At 51.1% G+C, this 20,105-nt stretch overlaps 1 protein-coding gene across 1 annotated transcript in view; it reads right to left on the bottom strand.

Moving 5' to 3' along the window:
- Positions 1 to 2,700: 2,700 nt before the first annotated feature.
- Positions 2,701 to 20,105, bottom strand: part of APCDD1L (APC down-regulated 1 like) — a 49,577-nt gene continuing 32,172 nt past the window's right edge. Inside the window, exons 2-4 of the mRNA XM_069548219.1 lie at positions 11,637 to 11,763; positions 8,738 to 9,290; positions 2,701 to 5,052 (exon numbers count right to left, since the gene is read on the bottom strand). Coding sequence (XP_069404320.1) covers positions 4,288 to 5,052; positions 8,738 to 9,290; positions 11,637 to 11,763 — 1,445 coding nt within the window. The 3' untranslated portion in view covers positions 2,701 to 4,287. The remainder of the gene's footprint in view (positions 5,053 to 8,737; positions 9,291 to 11,636; positions 11,764 to 20,105) is intronic.

The raw sequence follows: 20,105 nt of genomic DNA, 5'->3' as shown, positions 1-20,105 counted from the left end.
CATCTTGATGCTTGAATGCAAAGCACTCCCAGGCAGTTCTCAGAGCATTTCTTCATTTAACCAGTGTTTACTGAGCCCCCGCTCTGTGCCAGGCTCTGTTTCACACCCAGGGGGACAGTGGGGAACCAGATAGACAAGGGTCAGCTTGTCAGGGAACTCATACTCTACAGGAGAGAGTAGTAGTGTCAGTCACTCAGCCATGTCCAACTCTTTGCGACCCTGTGGACTGCCAGGCTCCTCTGTCCATGGAATTCTCCAGACAAGAAGACTGGAGTGGGTTGCCATTCCCTTCTCCAGGGGATCTTCCCAACCCAGGGATTGAACCTGGGTCTCCTGCATTGCAGGCGGATTCTTTACCATCTGAGCCACCAGGGAAGCCCCTAGAGGAGAGAGGCTGACCAGAAAGAAGGAAACCAACAAATAGGGTATTTGAGATCCTGAAAATTTCTGTGGTGGGATAAAAAGGATGCCCTGGTGGGCAGTGACACAGTGGGGTGAGGTGAGCAGAATGCTCCAGGCAGAGGGGGGATCAGAGGCAAAGAACCTGAGAGGGACCACATTCGGGACAGCAGAGGGGCAGCTGGCTGGGGCTGATGGACGATGGAGGTGGCCAAAGGGGTCTCAGGGAAATCCGGGGTTCATAGGAGGGTCGGCCTCGAATTTGAAAAGTTGAGTCCTAGGGAATATTGGCAGTTAATTGACTGCCGGGCTCACGTCCATGTGATGGTGGTTATGTGTGACAGGGCAACGGCTGTCTTTCACTTAAGGCCATAAGGAACAGACTGGGGGTCTCACACTGCTGCCCAGGTGACCCTCTCTGAGCAGAGCAGCCCCTCCCCAGCCAGCTCCACTAATGGCCGGGAGGGGGTCCAGGCTGGGCCAGCACTGACGCTGGTCCCTCCCTGCGGCCGGAGGCTCTGCCCTTCCCCACTCCTGGCTGCGTCATGGGCCCCAGGGACCAGAGCCACCGCGTCACCTTGAGCTGCGTGGCTCAGGCCAGCTGTACCGCTGGGAGACTGAGCACATTCATTTAGAGAAAGCAAAGAAATAACTTCTGTTGATAACCAGCATCTGTTAGTTAATAGGCCTCTGAGAGCTGTAGACAATTTAAACTTTTTATTAAAAAAGAAAAAAGCTCATTTACCCTCCTGGGAGCCTGCGCTATGAAATTATAAACTGCACAGGTTTTTTTTTTTTTTAAACGTGACTGAACATACAATGGAGAACATTAATTTTGTTTTGTTTTGAATGAGAACTGTTGGTTTTACTTTCCCCTCTTCTGATTAAAGTCATCTTGAGTTCTCTGTGGAAGGTCCAGACATAACGATAAGGTGGGTCCCCAGCCCTGGAAGAGTCCCCTCACTCAGTCCTCTGGGTCAAAACCCACCCCTCACTGGAGCCCAGGGTCTGGGAAGCTTGGCTTCTTGCCCTGGAGAAAAGAGCCTGGAACTTTCTGTCAGCAATGAGTGGGCTTCCCAGGTGATGCTAATGGTAACGAACCCGTCTGCCAATGTCAGAGATGTGGATTCGATCCCTGGGTCAGGAAGATCCCCTGGAGGAGAGCATGGCAAACCACTGCAGTATTCTTGCCTGGAGAATCCTATGGACAGAGGAGCCTGATGGGCTATGGTTAGGGTTGCAAAGTGTCAGACACGACTGAAGCAACTTAGCACACACATATCGGATGTTCCAGAACCAGGAAGCCCAGGATGGGAGGGTGCCTCCATCTAGTCCCTGAGGCCAGGACCCTTCTCTCTTCCTCAGCATAGGCTTCCCAACTAGGGGAGGCTCAGTCATGTCCTCCAAAGCAGCCCTGAACTGCTTTCTTCAAACACAGTCAGGACTCCCGCCCCTGCCAGGAACCAGTGCCCCAGTGGGACACCCCGAGTCAGAGGCTCTGCACTCAGGCTCTTGGGGCCCAGCTGCAGTGGCCTGGGACTGATCCCTCTCTCCTCGAAGCCTGGATCCTCTCTGCAAGTTGCAGAAGTCCCACCCTACACTGTGGGGCACCCCTCTCATGGGATGCTTACCGGGCAGTGCCTTCTTTGCTGGTGAAGGTTAACTGCGATCACCAGCCTTGGTTTACCCAACCATATTCATCCTGAGCACCAGGTATGGCTGTACCAGTTGGAAAAGATCCCGGTGACTGAGTCAGTCCTTCCCTCGAGGCAGAGAATAAACATGAATAGATCTGACAGTGATCAGCAAGCATTATAAGGAACATAAAGCAGAGTGATAGGGTGGGTAGAGAGGAGAGCAGGCAACGGAGGCTGCCTTGGGGGTAGGGGGTGGAATATTTATGTGGCTTCCCCAAGGAGGAGGCATGCAGTCTCAGGTGTGAATGAAAGGAGTCGCATCTCTGTGGATCTGGGGGAGGAGGAACCGGGAGGCAGCAATGACACGTGCAAAGGTCCTGGGGCAGGAAACAGCCTCGTGTGGTCAGGAGACAGAAGCACACCCAGGGAAGCCAGGGCAGCCCGTGGTATGCCCAGACCTGGGATTTTATTCTGTGTGTGCTGGAAGCCCCTGGAGAGCTTTAATTAGCACAGGGCAGTGGTGTGAACTGAAGGAGCCGCACAGAGAGAGCCAGGGTTCACCTCCACTGGTTTTATTCTCTTTCACATGTTCTCCACAAGATACTTCACTTCCTTTCTTTAGAACCATAATCCCCTTGGTTGACTTTAATAACCAGCAGGAACATTTTTCAGGCTGTTTAATTTTATTAAAAGATTCAAATTTGATGATAAATGGTAGTATGGCTGCCTCAAGCCTCAGATACAAGACTTGCTCAGCCGTGGACATGTTCCCGCCACCCACCCTCATCCCCACCAAGAACACAGACACACACAACCCCCACTGTGATGCAGTCTGAGACTGTAAATAATCTAATTATTTCTTGTACTTTGGTAAATATGCCAGGAACACTCATAGCTCTCTGAGACCTATAGAGAATATTAACTTGGTGGTTTTTTTTTTTTTCCAAGAAGGATGGGTAGATAAGTTAGCAATTTCAGCGGACTGATTGAACCCCACACTGTTGAACAGAGGACAAGGGCCTCCCTCTGAAAGCATCATTAGCCTCACAGACAATTGTTCAAGATCTGCCATAAGAGCCAGAGATAGATAGGATTCTAGGATTCGGGCAGAGGAAGGAGGGCGTGACTCATCAGCACAGTGTCCCGGAAACCCTTGAGCCCACCAGGAGGCCAGTTAATTTCGCGGTGTACAGACGAGGCCCTGGGAACGCAGGCAGGGTCCCTGGAGAGGCACAGCCTGTCCCCACCGTGGTGACAGCTCCCTCTGAACTAAGAGCGTGGGCACAGCAGCACTGCAGAGGACAGGCCAGGCGCGGCGTGGCTCTCCACCTCATCCTCCAGACACTGCTGGGCAGCCCAGTGACCCTCGGATGGTCCCAGAGATGCACTGGAGATTTATCTCCCTCCTTGTCAGCCAAGCATAGGGAATCTTGAAAACAGAGGATGCCAATGCAGGCCTAATTACAGAGCACGCTAGTGTTACCGCTGTCATTAGTATTAATTACTTTCCAAAGGCTGGAGACACTGCTTTCCTCCAAAGACCTGGCCCCGGCCGCTAGCTCCACGTGCTGGCATACGGGGTGGGCAAGGGAGGCCGAGCTTCTAGGCTCAGATGGGGCCGCCTTGATTTGCTCCCTGGCCCAGGAGGGCTCAATTTCTCTGCACACGCTGTTGACAGCTTGAGGCCTGACTCACAGAAGCACAGGCGGGCGCAGACAAACGCCAGCAGTCACAACTCAAGAAAGCCGAGTTGCCCCCAAAGAGAGACGAGCCCCTGCCGGCGAGCTGAGTTGTGCTGAAAGCCCAAAGCAGCATCTTTAATTCATGGCTTGGTTTTGAGTTGGTATTGCTAAATGCAAATTAATAATCTTTAAACAGCAACCCACAGACTCAGGAGAACTGTGGCAGTATGCACACGGAGAACTGTGTTCCCAGTTCACTGAATCCTGGGGCTCCAGGAGAGAACTGGGGCACCATCGGGCAGGGAGATGGGCATAGTCCACTCCTCAGACTATCCAGGAAAATCAGAGTGAGCATGTAGAAACTCGGAGCAGGTGACTTTGCTGCCAGGCCTGAGTCTGTGTTCGTGACTTAAGTTGCTGGCTGTAGTGCAGACCCTGCAGGTGCTGAACTGACGTAGCCAGGCTGTATCACTGTCCAGGACAGCCATGGGTGTAGGAGTCTATGGCCAGGAGGGAGTCCATGGGCCAGACGAGTGTCCTGAGGCACCAGCTGGAAGTATATACCTATTTCACAACCACTGGAGGAAGGCCGGCCTGAGGACCAGGAGTAGGACGGGGAGAGGGGCCACGTGGGGACATGGTGTCCCACCACGGACAGGCGTCTGCAGCCGATCCCCATGCTGCAGGGAGAAGCCCCAGGCCACGCTGTCACAGAGCACCAGGGGTGCTTGATAGGATGTGGGCCGCTTCTCCGGAGTGTCAGGGCTCGAGCCGTCAGTGGGCCTTTGTCCGATAAAGAGCAGGCTTTGCCCAAGGGGGTCCCGCTCCATCCTTAACAGCTCATACTCCACGTGGGGCAGCCTGATGCCCAGTGGCAGGCACCCATTGGTGGCGGTGATGTCCCGCTCGGCTCCCAGGGCCCAAGCCCCCGGGCCCCCACAGCTGCTTGGTTCAGAGAAGTTGAGCATGGCCGTGGTGACCTGGTCCATGGGGGTGACGCGGGCCCTTGTGACCTGGAACACCAGCTCAGTGCCACCTCGAACCTTGACGGATGGCGTGCCCTTGGTGTAGTGGCCGGCTGCATAGACAGTGAAGGTGGGCTGCCGGCAGGTGGGGTCTGAGAAGTGGTGGTAATACCCTTCCCAGGAGCGGTTGTGCCCGTGGAAGGTGAAGAGCCTGGTGAGGAAGAGCACGGCGGGGTGCACCTCACACCCAGGGCTGACCCAGCGGCCGCCCAGGCGCAGAGGCAGGGCCGCCTGGGGGGGCAGCACGGGTGGGTGGTGCTCATCAGAGCGGGCGATGAGGCTGCAGGCTGGACAGGGGTGGGCATGGTGCTGGCAGAGACAAAGGGGAAGGGGGTGACGTCAGAGGTGGAGTGCAAGGGTGCGCCCGGAGTGGGCTGGCTCATGATCCCATCCCCCGCACCCATCACTTCCTTCATTCTTGCCTCCAGCCCTGTGGTCATTTTACTCTTCTTGGACCTCTGTCAGCTGCTCCATCCTCTAGGCCTTTGCACCTGCTGCTGCTTCTACCTGGAACCCACCTTCCCCTCTGCCCCAACATGTGGCCTGACTGCCCTCTTCCCAACCTCTAAGTCTCAGCTCAGAGACTGGCCTCAGAGAGACCTCTTCTGACCTTGCCTTGGATGGTGGCCCTCAGAGATGCATCATCCCCTCTTTCCTCTTCTCTCCGCCCCTACCCCTTCATAAGCCCCAGAGAGCAAACCGTCTTTCCCTGGCTGTTCCACCCCCAGCCGAGCAAGGTTCCTGTTCACAGCAGGTGTATTGGGTGAAGGAAGGAAGGAAGGAGAGATGGAACTTGTATCCTGGGATTTGAAAGGAGGTGTCCTTTCCCACACCTGGCCTGCTTGGTCCTGAAATTTGACCATTAACGTTTACTATCCTTCTTGCCTGTAGCTACTCCCTTCACTCCCAACTCATTCTTTGTTAGGTGCTTCCTAAGGGCTAAGAAAATCCCATGGACAGAGGAGCCTGGTGGGCTACAGTCTATGGGGTCGCAAAGAGTCGGACACAACTGAGAGACTTCATTTTCACTTTCACTTTCCTAAGGGCCAAGAGCTGGGCTGAGCGCTTTCCATGCGCTGTTACTTTAGAGCCGCTAAAATCCTCATGCCCCCAGAACCCACTTGCAGAGGGTCTGTGCTGCGGTGGCTGAAAAGTTGGCAAAGTGATGAGACACAAAGATGTTCATTCCTGTGTTGTTTAGAACTGGAAACCCAGTCCCCACTGTACTGTCGGGTGAGGTCACAGTCCTCAGGTGCCTAAGGCTGTGGATTTGTTTTCCTCTCGCTTTGGCCTTATTTACAGTTGCCTCTGCCTTATAAATTCTCATGAGTTGGGTTTACAGTAAAACACGTCAACAGGAAGCAGATGCTGAACCAAATTGCGTGGGAGGAGTCAGTCTGCTTTTGGAGTGAAAAAGCTCAGTCCAGGCCAAGAAGAAACAAGATACTGATTTTTTTTTTTTTTAAGGGAGCTGCTGCCCAGAATTTAGTTGAGAGCATCATTCTGAAAGGTAAATGTCTTGGAACAGCCTCTTGTCAAAGCAAGCATCTCTAGCTTTAGCTGCTCCAGAAGGGGACTCAGGGCCAAGGGCGTACAACAGGGCCAGGAAGGGAAATGCTTCTTGAGGGTCCAGCTGGGAAAACAGATCCAATTTTTTTTTCTTGCCAAGAAAACAAAAAAAAAAAACATATTTCCAAAGATTGCCGCTGGGTGAGTCTCATGCCAAACAAGGGGCATTTGGGAGTTCTGATTTAGAAAGGACATATTGGATGACTGAGAACTTTTTTTTTCTATTTTGGATTGCTACATTATAAGCTCTTCTTATTTATTTCTATGATGAACCTACACTTGCCCGGAATTCTACTTCTATCATACAGAAAATGATATTCTTTTTGTTTTGGGGGATTTTGACCCAGGGGACCTGAAAGCACTTGGCAATGCTAAATAAATGGCTACAGAAATGTTTGTAACAAAGAAGCAAGAAAGCTGGGTAGTTAGCTGGAGTGCTGGTAATTGGAGTGCTGGCTGATAAGAGTCTCCTCTAATTTAGGCATTTTAACCCACATTCCAATTGTTGTTACACTAACGTGTATTGACAGGACATAATGTATTATATCAAAATAATCTCTGGGCTGCCTTTCTCCCTCAAAAGATATCTTCTGCATACAGGCTATCTGGGGATGCTGGCTGATGATCTGGGGCAACCAGTCTTCTGCAATGGCAGAAACAAATGGAGAACAAGCATGACTGGAAGGTGAGAGAGGGGGAGAGAAAGCATTTCCTTCTCCGATGCTCTGGAAGAGGGTGGAAGGAAATACCCATCTCCCTCAGAAAACCTTCCCGGGCATCACTGTGCACAGGTCCGGAGTTGCATGTGTTAATACACAAGACCCTGGCCAGCAGAATTCACACTTGTGTGCAAGCCAAACTCCTTCTGATTTAAGCTTGTTATATAAAGTTATACCAACAACACAGAACAGTTTCTAATTAACCCCTAGAGGTGACACCAGGCTTAGACGATTTTGGTCGATTAGGACTCTATATCCAGGCAATGAATTTGGGGATCAAATTGGCTTTAAATTAACTTCTAGAAATGTTCATATTTACCATCTGGTTTGGGTTGTGGGCAAGGCTTGGGACCCAGAGAGCTTAAGGTTATGACTAATTCGTTGCTTGAGAGTCTATCTGCAGTGTATCCATCTTTGAAATTATCTTCCTTTTTCTTTTTCTATGGGGAGGGGGACAGCTGGTTTGAAGACATTTAATTTAATGTCTGCACATCTGGCCTGCCAGCCCGGGCTCACATGCACGTGTGTCCTGCTTAGCGATCGCACTGCAGGCTGCATGGGTACCCTGGGTGGTCAGGCAGCAGAAGGGTAGGAGTGTGTGGCCCCAGGGATGGTGTCATCCTCTGCACCTTGCGGTCCTTTCTCTCTGTGTCTGGAGGAGACTGCCCTCCCAATGAGGTGATGGGTGCCAGGAATCACCCCAGCACCAGCACTTTCTCCGCTCTGAGAAGGATGGACATCAGAGCAGCCTGGAACATTGGCTGGCAAACAGAATTGTTTCGAGGTCATGAAAAGAACTCAGGCTAATTTTCTGAGTGTGAGAACTTCTTATTGTGCTTCCTCCCAGATCCTGAGTTGGGAGGAGGGAAGAGGGAGAAGGAGAGAGAGCAGAGGGTGCCCCCACCTCTCACCGCCCCCCCCCCATACACAGTGGGTGCTTCACCTCATTTGATTTAATTCCTTAAGTGTCTAGCATACAGCAGGCACTCAATACATGCTGAATGTGTGAGGGTTGCCTATGGGTTCAAAGAGCACTTGATAGGATACCTGAACGATTTTCACTTTTGAAAAATATCCCTTGGGTATCTGTTACAGACATTCTTAAACCAGCATCCTAACCTTAACTTCATTTCTACTAATCTCAACCTAAACTCCAAAGAATTAAAAATTCTTCTAATAGTGAGAATGGGCAGCAAAGCCCTGTAGCCCTGTAGCTTCAGTGCGCCCCAACCCCCCAGTTCATATAGCAGCGTTTATGGGCCCAGCAAGTGTGCCAGCCCCTGGGCTCTGGGTGGGGACACAGAGGGGCAAGGGGCTTCCCCCTTGCAGAGGATCCCGTTCTGCTGGGGCAAGACAGTCAACCTACAAATAAACAGTGCAGCCCTGAGTGTGTGCAGAGTGGGGATGGGAGGGGACGGTGGAGCAGAGACCTCAGAGACAGGGACCTGCACCATCCCAGCAGGGGCAGGAAAGAACCCTCCAGAGTCCAGGAGGACCAGACTCAAGAAGGCAACCCAAGAGCTCCTGCTGGAAAAAGCCAGTCCTGTCCAGACCTGAGGAAAGGCCTCAAGCAGAGGGAAAAGCATGTGCAAAGGTTCTGAGGCCAGCAGACCAGTGTGGGGTTGGAGTGAGGGGGGAAGAGGGCTCCAGGCAGGGACAGGCCCCACAGGCTCTCAGAACTCACCCTCCCTGGGCCCCAGACTCACCAGGGCGCTCTGCAGAGGACGCTGGTAGCCGGTGGGCCGGTAGTGCCGCCGTTCGGCCCGGTCGGTGTGGATGTCCCCCAGGTAGAGCTCCTCCACCAGGCGAGGCGCGGCCCGGGGCTCGGGCTGCAAGCGGCGCTGCACGCGCACCAGGCTGAGCTCGTGCATGGTGAAGCCCAGGGCGGCCGCGCAGTCACGCTCAGCCCCGGCGCCCAGCAGTTCGTACAGGGCCCCGGGCAGCCAGGCCCGCGCCAGGGGCAGGCGGTGCGCGCAGTCCCGGCCCGCCTTACTGTGGTCCAGGCGCCCGGCCACGTCGAGCAGGGCGCGGCGGCTGTGGAAGACGACGCCCACCTTGTGCAGATGGTAGTCGGCCTCTGTGGCGCCGCGGGTGACCCAGGAGGCCCGGCGCAGGCGCACCCTGCCCTTGATGAGCAGCGAGTAGGCGGGCTCGCTGCACGAGGGGTCCCGGTAGAAGAACTGGTAGGCGCGGAACAGGCGGTTGGGGTAGAAAGTATAGGAGCGGGTGAGGAACTCGGGTCCCGGGCGCACCTCGCAGCTGCGGGGCAGAGGGAGACGGGGTGCAGGGCAGTGAGCTGAGGTCGTGCATGGTGAAGCCCGGGGCGGCTCCGGGCTCCACCTCCCGCAGCCTTCCTCTCAGGCCTGCAGGCTCAGTTCCCCCAGCTGCCCTCAGCCCCACTCTGCATGCTGGGGGCCTTCCCCTCTTGCCTTATGGTCTCAACGGAAGCTTTCCTTCCATTCGGTACTAAGCACCTTTTTCAGCCGACATCTCCCCGGTTCTGGCCTGGGTTCCCCAGGGATCCCTATTGGTCCAGGAAATACACAGGCTTTGCAGCCAGAGGCCCCTGGTTCAAACTCCATTTCAGTCCCTCATGAGGAGTGTGACCCGGGATGACGCCCAGCTTCTTCCTCTGGACTCAGGCATCAGATCCACAGTCCGGGCTCCCGGGAAGCAACCAGCACAGTGATGGCACCTGGGAGGTGTTTAAGAAATGGGGGCTTCTTTGCTTTGTGCGGGGAACCCTGTGCTCTGAGCTCCAGGAGGCAGGGTCCTGCCTATTCTCTCCCCAGTGGATTCCTGGCACCTGCTCCAGGACCAGGCACACACTGGATCCCCCAACCCTGGTCCTAACTGAGTGACTCATGAATGATGAATGCTTACATTGTCTCCCCATTTGCTAAGCTGACCACCACCGCTCCCCTGCCACCCAAAACCAGGTTTCATCCAAGTCTGTGACAGACTTGTTGATCTAAACTGGGGGGGTCAGCACACTTTTCATGGAAAAGGTCAGACTGTAACTATTTTGTCTTTGTGGCCAGGTGGCCTTTGTTGCAATTACTCAAGATTGTGGTCTTGGAGCCAAAGTAGCCAGAGACAGCACTGTATGTAATGGGCGTGGTTGTGTGCCAGTAAAGCTTTATTTACAAAGCCAGCCCTGGTCCTCAGGCCTTATTCTGCTGGTGATGAAAACAGGACTCCTGGACCCTGTCATACCCTGGGCTGGGGTCAGGGAGCATCTGGGACATTCCCGTGGGTACTCAGCTGGGGTGGACAGTGGACGAGTCCCCCCACAAACAGGCAGTACCTGGACTGTTATTTTCTCAGTATTTTTCGTACTAGGGCTGCTGGAGCAGGAGAAACATGTTCTCACCAGCCTTTTCTTTCTATCCTATGTTTTTAACACCAACCTCCCCTTTCTCCCAAAGCAAACAGACTTGGGGCCTTAGGCAGGCAGTGAGAGAATCGGGTGAGAACTTAATGATGTTGTTTTGTTTTCAGACTTTTTTTTTAATGGCTACCTCCTATTTATGGCAAGTGGCTCAGCTCTCCATATTCATAGTGATATTATACTTCCTTTAAAACATAATCACAGTACTGTAAATGTGTATAGTATACCAATTATCCCCCAATAGAGCTGTAAAAATACATTAATATAATTACACCAACAAAAGCAAGTTGGTTTAAAGAAGAATCGTAAGGAAATCGTAAAGATTCTTCTTAAGAAGAGTCGTAAGAAGAACTACCGCCTGTAAGAATCAGTACAGGTGGTAGTTAAACACAGAGAGAAGTGGCTCACACCCCAGCGTGGGGAGATTTGCCCAGGGGAAGGTAGCAGGTTGCACTAGATGTCCTCGTGGTTCTCAGACTCTGGGCCCTTCCCTATGCTGCTCCCAGAAAGCAGCAGACCCTATCTGAAGGGTACAATGGAGGACTTTCTAGGAAGAAAATACTAGAAGCTTCTAGAACTATCTGGAATGCTGTTGTCCCAGGGCAAGAACAGCCTGCAGCCAGCCCCCTTCCTCCCTATGTTCTGTCTCACAGTGACCCTGGCCCGTGATGCCTGAATTCCACCTGGCCCATGGACCCAAGATGGGGGCAGAGCCTGGGAATACATCCAGAGCAACTTTGCAGATCTCAAGTCCCCACCCACCCCAGGGAGCTGCTAACAGATGTTTGTCAGTGGAATTTTCTCCCTGACCTCAGGAGTGCATGGAGGATGTGCAAAGTCCAGTCCTTGACCCCAGAGTGGGACTGGCCCAAGGGGATGGCGGGTGAGGACGCCGCCTGCCTTCTCTCTGACCCTGGGAGGGAGGATTCTCCTGGCTGCCCCACCAGTGAGGGCAGAGCGCCAAGCCCACCCCTCAGAGCATCAGTGGGACTTCGGAAACGTCAGGTGAGACTATCAGATGAAAAGGAGAACTGGGTGGATGGCTCCTTCCGGCCTCCTAGGCTCATTCTAGGGAGGGTGACAAGCAAGCCCATGCCTGGGCAGCCTCTGGACAACCAGATGAATTGTGCCCATTTCATAGATGTGAACATAGAGGTTCAGGGCAAGGTCTCCCAGCCCAGGGGCCTGTGGTCTGTATGACCCTTGGGTCTTACCCAGTGGAGATCCAGGGCCCGTCCAGGCGTGGGGGCAGCAGTGCGGTGACCGGGGCTCTGTTGGGCAGGAGCTGCTGGCAGCGTGGTTCCCAGCGCAGGCGGCCTGCCCCTGCCATCCCAGCTGCCTCTGCAGTGCAAAGCAGACAGACCCAGGTCAGCGATCTAGGCACACCCTGGTTCTCTAGCTGACTGGCACCAGCCTCCTGGCTCAGGGGGCAGCAGAGAGCTAGGCAAGGGTCTGCGCCCACCTGCACCTCCTCCTGTGGCCAAGTGCCCCTGGGCAGTTGTGGAAAGGCCCTGCACCAGGGGCAGGAGGCAGCCAGGAGCCAGACAGAGGAGCCGGACAGTGGACTGCCATCCTCTCCCCTACGAGCCCAAGTTCAGCTTGACCTCAGCCAGACCTGCACCTGCCCCTCACGGCCACTCCCTTTGTGGTCTCTCGGTGGTGCCAGGCCCAGACATTGTCCATCTCGACATGGGTGGACCAGGAAGGCACTGGGGTACACAGTGATGCTCAGGATGTGTGTGGTAGGGCCCGGGCTGAGGCATGAGGCCAACAGAGGGGCAGTGGGGGTGGGGGTTGGGGACTCAGAGGGCTCATGGAAGACGGACCCCCACCGTCTCCAGGGACCCCTTCCTCCCCTGCCAGATATGATCATCTGGTGGAGACCAGACAGGCCTGGCCAGATCTTCACTTCTAGGAGTGGCTCGGAGGTGAGAGCACCAGGCCCTTCATCTGCTAAAGAGCAGCAATTCCCCTGGAAACTGTCATCCCCACTCAGAGAGGCGGGCTTGACATGGCCCAGATGCGGGAGGCTGTAAGCTTGGTGGTGAGCAGCTTCCAAATGTTACAGCCGCTGCAACCCACTGGCCCCACTCCATCGCCAGCCTTCCCAGGGTGTTTCCCCCTCCACTGCACCAGGTTCAGGAAAGGCACTCGGGCCAGGAGGCTTGGGGTCCCCTCCTTGCCCATTTGCAGCAGTCTTCCGGGCCCCCCAAGCTCTCTGCTCCCCCTTGGCCTGCCAGAATGGTGGCCTCACTTTCCTGGAGGTCTGGGGTCTCCCTGGGAGACTCTTGGGTTCCCCTGGGACCGGCTGAGAAAGCTGGAATGACGCTGATGGTGACGACGACAAGAGGCAGCAGCAGCCCCTGTTAGCTGGGTACTGACTCTGGGCATCTTTATTATGTTATTTTATAAATATTTTTACACGTTAGCTCACCATCGCAATGACCCTAGGGAACGGTGTTAGTCTTGACTTCCCATGATGGGCAGAGCCAAGGGCTCAGTGAACTGGGTTCAGCTGGCCCCGGGCCTGGCCTGCCCCAGGGGATGGAGCCAGGCTTGGAGCCAGGCTGTGGGCTCTGGCCTGTCAGCTTAACTGTGGCTTCTTTTGAATCACAGGCAGGGGAAGGGGTTGAAGGGATGAATGAGTGAAAACGCTGCAGCACTGGATCCTCGTATGTTCCTGCTGTGCCCTACACCTGATTTATGGACTTCAATCAGCCAAATAAGAGAGATGGAGACAGACAGCTGGCGCGCCAGCGCTGTGCTGTCCCCAAGGACAGGGGGCACTTGGATTGCCCCAAGGGCTGTCAGGGGCACTCCTCAGAGTAGCTCCATGCAAGGAGAGTCTTGAAAGAGTAGTTCTGTGTTCACTCGGGCACATCTAGTCTTTTGGGGACCAGAGCCAGGACGCTGAGGCACCTGAGTTGGGCCAAACGCCCAGCAAGGCTGATTGGGAGTCTGGAGCTGAAACACGCACACAAGGGTATCCACGCTTCACGCCTTCTTCTTGAGCTCCCAGGAAGACATTGCTTTCACAACATGGTATTCTTTTTTTTAACTTAAAAAGATTTTAGTTTTTTTTTTTTTTGGACACCAAAAACATTTTGTATTTTGACATGAATCCTCAGATACCGTCTTCCCACTAAGTGTCTTTTAGTTTGTCTTGTTTTTCTGCGAAAATTTGGGGTTTAATTAATTCAGGAGATGATGAGATATGGTGGAATCTCACCATATTCAGAACATGTACACACAAAACACAAAATGGAGCCCTTCTTGGTAAAAAGCTCAGAGTGGAGCATGATACTGCCTCCTGGCCGGAGCTTCAACTTCAAGGTTACAAAAAATGAAACCAGCCGATGAGAAATGAACTCATGAAATGCTTCCAGTCCCAGCTTTGGAGGCTGTTTATAGATTTCTTTTCGCTCTCTCCCTCTCTTCTCCCCTAGAAAAGTCTGGGCTCAGGAAACCACAACGGAAAGCAGATGGTGCCATGGGCTGGCTTGCACGACTTTTCCCAGGGACCTGATAGACGGAGTTAAATGCGTGGGCCAAATTGATTTTTATCAACCATGGATTTTTAATTAACAGTGATGTCCACTTGCCGCCATCCATTATTTACTGTTTACCCACTAATTAAAAATTATGCTGCTTTTGCACTCATAAGAGCAGGACATTTGAAATTAGATCGTGTTGTTGAAATTACCTGCAGAATGAAATCCGGAGCGTCCAATTGCTCAGACCAGACTATTGGGGTTTCAGTTCTGATGTGCTCCAGCCTGTTGTGTGATTGTGAGTCAGAATACCAGCAGTGGGCTGCACGGCAGACATCACGTGGAGCCTGCCTGGAGCCTTAGGGAGAAGACGACTTCGGAGCCTGTCTTGAGCACCGGTACTTTGTGGTCTCGAGAGGTGGTCTCACCCTGTAACCACCCAGGAGGCAGCCGGTCGGCACCCTGATGGAGTGCTTCCACATGCCAGCCATTCCTACGGACCATCTGCAAGACCTCCCATGGCCCAGGTTCCGTCTGTGCCCCCATTTTGCAGACAAGGAAACTGAGGTTCAGAGGGTGGAGAGTTGGCTACCCCAGGCAGGTGCTTCATATTCAATTAACAAATAAAATAGGGTATAATACACCTAACATAAACATTACCATTTTAACCACTTTAAAGCATACGATTAAAATTCAGTGGCATTTAAGATGTTCAGCAGGTCATGCAAACATCAGCTCTGTCGAGTTCCAGAATCTTTTCATCACCCCAAAAGGAAGCCCTGCACACTTTAGCAGTCACTCTCCACACCTCTCTCCTCTCAAACCCTTGCAGCCACTAATCTGCTTTCTGTCTCGGTGGATTGGCCTATTTGGGGTATTTCGTAAAATAAAAAATATGTGCCCTTTTCTTATCTGCTGTTCACAACACTTCTATTAGGTGGACATGATTATCTTCATTTTCCAGATGAAAAATGGAGTCTTGGGAGCTGGTTTACACCCAGGTGCACCGTCCTGTTTTCTTCAAAGATCATGAAAAGCGTGGGTCTGGATCAATAGGGGCGGGGGTGGAGGAGAGAAGGCGTGGGGTTCGTAGCCAGAGCAGATGGAGAAATATCAGGTCTTCAGATATCTTTCTGTTGGGGGCAAAAAGCAAAAGAAAAACACTCGCTTTTTTTTCCTATCCTAATTGGCTTGTTCCGAGGTTCTGGGAGGTGTGCCAGGTGATTTTAGGTGCAGTGGTGAGCATTTCTTATTCCAGTGGTTACACATCGATTTTAGAGGGTGTTAAAAAGCAGCAGCAGTGGCTGTTACTGTAGCAAAATCAGGCTTTCACAGCCTACATTGCCAAAGATAAGGCTGTTTTAAAAGGGGTTTGGTCTGCATTGGATTTTTTAAAAATTAAGTAACACTTTAAGTAAATGATATTTAATAAGCAACTATTTAATATGTCAGCAGCCTGAAGGGGTGCACAGAGTGGCAGAGGCCAAGGTTATCACCTCTCTTCCCCCCATGGCTGTGCATTCTGGAGCCTTCGTAACCAAGGACAGCAAACTACAGGACTGCAAATGGCAGGACTTTACTCTTTCCCAGTCTGGAGACCAGAAGCCTGAAATCAAGGTGTGGGCAGGGCTGCCTCTCTCTGGAGGCTCCGAGGGAGGGTCCTTCCTGCCTCTTCCAGCTTCTGGGGGCCTAGGGCATCCATGGCTTGTAAGCGTATCATTTCACTCTTTCCCTCTGTCTTCACATGACTGTCTTTTCTCTGTGTGTGTCTATGTCTTTGTAGCCAAACCTCCCTCTCCTCTCTCTTATAAAGACATCAGTCACTGGGTTCGGGTCCACCCTTATCCAGTACGACTGCATCTACATCAGCAGAGACCTTGTTTCCAAATAAGGTCACATTTACTGGTACCGTCTTTTTAGAGACACAATTCAATTCACAACCCATACCAAGCCACCCAGGCGTCCCAGCACCATAGCCTTTGTCCATTCACTTCTCTCTGCCCTCCCCTACCATGAACCTTGAATGGCTGTTACATGCTTTGTAAGGGAGCACGTGATGGCCAGAGTTCCTGTTCTCTTGGGGAGGCTGGCATTAATCAAGGAGACTCGCTCCCGATTGTAGTTTCAAAGAATCATAAGTGTCTCAAAGGAAATTTACACAATGGCCAAAAACTTCCTAATACACTTGGAGTAGCATTCCATGCTTTTCCTTAGGATCTCCAGGGCCCTTCAAAATTGGCTGTCTTCCAAGGCCATCCATAAGCTCCCACTATACTTCTCCACTGTGCGTTCCTGGGGATGAGCAGACTCTCCCGCCTCAGGGCCACTGCAGAGCTATTTCTTGGCCAGAGCACCCTCCCTCTGTTTTGAGCTGGGTGCTCGGCGCTTTCTGCAGCCTCAGCATAACTGGGATTCCTGGCAGGCTGATGTCAAACCTTCCCTTTTGCTCTTTTCTACCTCTCTTCTCACCTGTACAGCACTCATCACCTCTCTCAATTACTTACCTGCTTACTGTTGCTAATTTACTTTTATTTTCTGACTTTTCAAGTTGAGATCATTTCATACCTTATAAAAATGTTGCTGAAGCAGTAGAAAGAGCTCTACTATCCCTGATTTCCCCAAAGGTTGCCATCTTCCATAGACATAGTACAATGGTCAAAACCAAGAAATTAACATTGATCCCATGTTATGACCTAACCTGCAAATTCTATACAAATATCGCCAGTTGTCCCAGTAATGTTTCCTTTCTGGTCCAGAATCCAATGCAGGGTCAGACATCACATTTAGTTGTCAGGTCTTTTTGTTGTTCAGATGCTAAGTCATGCCCAACTCTTTGTGACCCCATGGACTGCAGCACACCAGGCTTCCCTGTCCTTCACTATCTCCTGGAATTTACTCAGATTCATGTCCACTGAGTCAGCGATGCTATCTAACCATCTGATCCTCTATCACCCCCTTCTCCTTTTGCCTTCCATCTTGCCCAGGATAAGGGTCTTTTCTAACGAGTCATCTTTTCCCATCAGGGACCAAAGTATTGGAGCTTTGGCTTCAGCATCGGTTGCTCCAATGAATATGCAGAGTTGATTTCCTTTAAGATTGACTGTTTTGATCTCCTTGCTGTCCAGGGGACTCTCAAGAGTCTTCTCCAGCACCACAGTTTGAAAGCATCAATTCTTCAGCCCTCAACTTTCTTTATGGTTCAACTCTCACTTCTCTACATGACTCAGGGAAAAACCATAGCTTTGACTACATGGACCTTTGTCAGCAAAGTGATGTCTCTGCTTTCTAATATGCTGTCTAGGTCTGTCATAGCTTTTCTTCCAAGGAGCAAGTGTCTTTTAATTTCATGGCTGCCGTCACAGTCCGCATTGATATCTCTTTAGTTCTTCAATCAGAAATGCTTCTTGAGTCTTTGTTTTTCATAAACTTGAAAACTTTTGAAGAGTACTGGCCAGTTATTTTGAAGTGTGTTCTTCAATTTAGGATTTTTGGATGTTTCTTCACGATTACACTCAGTTTACACGGTTTTGGCCCAAACCCCAAAGAGGTGATTTTGCACCCTTCTCAGTGCATTGCTTTAGGAAGCACTGGTGATATTAACTTTGACCACTCACTTAAGGAGCCATCTGTTGAACGACTATTTTTCTCTTTGTAATTAATTATCTTATGGGGATATACTTAGAGATCATGCAAATATTGTTTGTCATTATACTCCCCCTACTAATTTTAGCATCTATTGATGACCATTGATGATTCTTACTTACAAGTTAAAAAATTGTGGTGTTTTCCAAATGGTCATTTGCTAGTTCCACCCTTCTTTCTGAATCTATTGATTGGGATTGTGCTATAAAGAAGCATGCTCTGTTCTCCCTGCTTATCTCTTTATTCGATTATTATTTGTATTAGTGTGAACTCAGCGATATTTGTTTTACAGGTTACAATCCATTGCTATCACTATTTAGTCTGTAGCTCAAATTATCCCTGTGGCCATCGGGAGCACTATCGACTTCCTTCCTGGGTCTTTTCTACATGTCTTTGTTATTTATTTGTTTGTTTGTTTTAGCATGTCCTCACTTTCTGGCACTAGATCTTCTAGGCTCATTATGAACATATTTCTCCAAGGTGTCCTGGTTCCTTTTATTGGAGAATGGTATTTAGAAACCAAGATCTGGGTGCTGGGTGCTCACTGCTACTGAGGTGTCACTCTAAGCACCCCAAGTCTCTCTTCTCTTTTCCCTTCCTTCCTTCCCTCCCTCCCTCTTTTCTTTCTCTCTTTCTCCTCCCGCCCTCCCTCCCTCCCTCCCTCCCTCTCCTCTTTCCTTCTTTTCTTCCTTTATTTCCTCTTTTCTTTCTCCCTCCTTTCCATGAGGACAGGCCCTTATCTCTCTTGTTCCCTGCTGATTCCCCAGCCCCTCAGGACAGTGTCCAGTGGATGCTAAAGATCTATTGTGTCAAGACATGGACAGCACTTAGGACAATGCCTTCACATAGTAAGCACTCAGTAAATGCTGGTTATGGTTGCTGCTTTTAGTTGAATGGATGAATGAATGACTCATGCTCCATGAGATCAATGCCATAAATTCCTTGTTGACACTGCTCCCATCCCTTGGGGCTTCCCCTCCTAAAAATTGGCTGGTGATTTCCATCATGTGTGTGGCTAATAGGGTCAGGCTTGAAATGGAAGTGAAGAAAAAGAAGGCTTGCAGCTGTTGGGATCACTAAGAATCTGGCTGAGAGAAGAAGGATAGTAAGGGAGTTCCCAGCAGGAAGGGGACCCTGGTTTATCCAAGCAGGGAGGAAAGAAAGAGAAGTGGTCAAAGGGAGATTTAAGTCTGAGTCTCAAGTCCTGCCGAGAGTTTTGAGGATGGGCCAGATCTGGCATAAACACCTGACGCTAGCTCCTTGGCTTTAAAGCCTTTTTTGATCCTTGGGGCCTGCCCCGCAAAACTAGGACCCTGATACGGTTCTTCATCCCAGGGCAGGCTCCAACCTGGCTCCACAGCACTGCTCAATAGACACACACTGTGAGTCACACATAATAAAAAGCCAAACAGTAGCAGGTGCAATTAATTTTAACAATATTTTATCCAGACCCAATAGTGTCTGTAATAAATTCAACACGTATAAATACGAAAACTAGCAGTTAGATATTTTATACACTCTTTCAAACACAAGTCTTTGAAGTCGGGTGTACATTTACACTCCAGCACAGCTCAGTTTAGATGGGTCACATTTTAGGGCTCGGGGGCCATATGTGGCCAGTGGCTGCTGTACTGGATAGTACAGAGATGTCTGCATCAAATTTCACTGTATCAGAGGTTTTCAAGCTAGTTTCTGAAAACCAGAGATGTTTTATTCAGGAGAGAAGGGGAGACCCAGTAAGTGGGACCCTGGCCTCTCACCTTCTGTTTCAGCCCACGCCGGCCCCTCACCCTTTGCTCTGGTTTATGTCCTGGGAGGCTAATTAAGATCTGCTTTGAAAAAAGTGTTCTCTTGCTTAAGAAAAAAAATCTGAAACCCTCTGGTTTATTTCAAAATCCTGAGCTTGAGGTAATTCACCTAGAATGTCTGTACTTGGAAGCTTATGCACGTTTTCAATAAAAATCCCCACCCCAAAATAACCTCTCTTGATTAGAGGCGGCCGCCCTTTGCACACTGAGAAATGCTGGCGTGCAACAGCACACAGAGGATGTTTGGCCAACAAGCTTCAGAATCCGGCTGTTGAGATGGCAGCCGTCACCACGTTGCTACAGCAAAAGACGTGCTTTGCAAGGCAGCCACGGCACAAAAGCCACGCAAGGTTTCCATTTAAACTCCCCTGAGAAGGTCACAGATTGACATGCGGTGACAGCACCAGCAAGTCACAGAAATATGAACACAAACTTAGAGAATTCTAAGGAGCCTAAACTTCCCCCTCTGTTGTGGACGGCCAGCCCTCACACCCCTCATATGGCCCTCATTTGGCCTTAATTGAATCTCATTATCCATCTGATCTGAGGGTCTTGCCTTCAAGGCCAGTGGGAAGGGGCGTTGTCGGGGAGGGGTTGGGCAGGATAGACTTTGTATTCTTGGGAAACTCAGAAATGGCATGCTCTAGAAAAAGGACACTCAGCTTCCCCAGCCCTGCAGCTTCCCAGGACTGAGAAATGTACCTGCCTTTGCATGGCGAGTTTGGAGAGTTTAAAGTTGTCC

This window comes from Ovis canadensis, chromosome 13 (assembly GCF_042477335.2).
Source record: "Ovis canadensis isolate MfBH-ARS-UI-01 breed Bighorn chromosome 13, ARS-UI_OviCan_v2, whole genome shotgun sequence".
Lineage (NCBI taxonomy): Eukaryota > Metazoa > Chordata > Mammalia > Artiodactyla > Bovidae > Ovis > Ovis canadensis.
The sequence above is the reverse complement of the archived record's forward strand: the minus strand, read 5'-3'. Positions and strand labels throughout refer to the sequence as shown.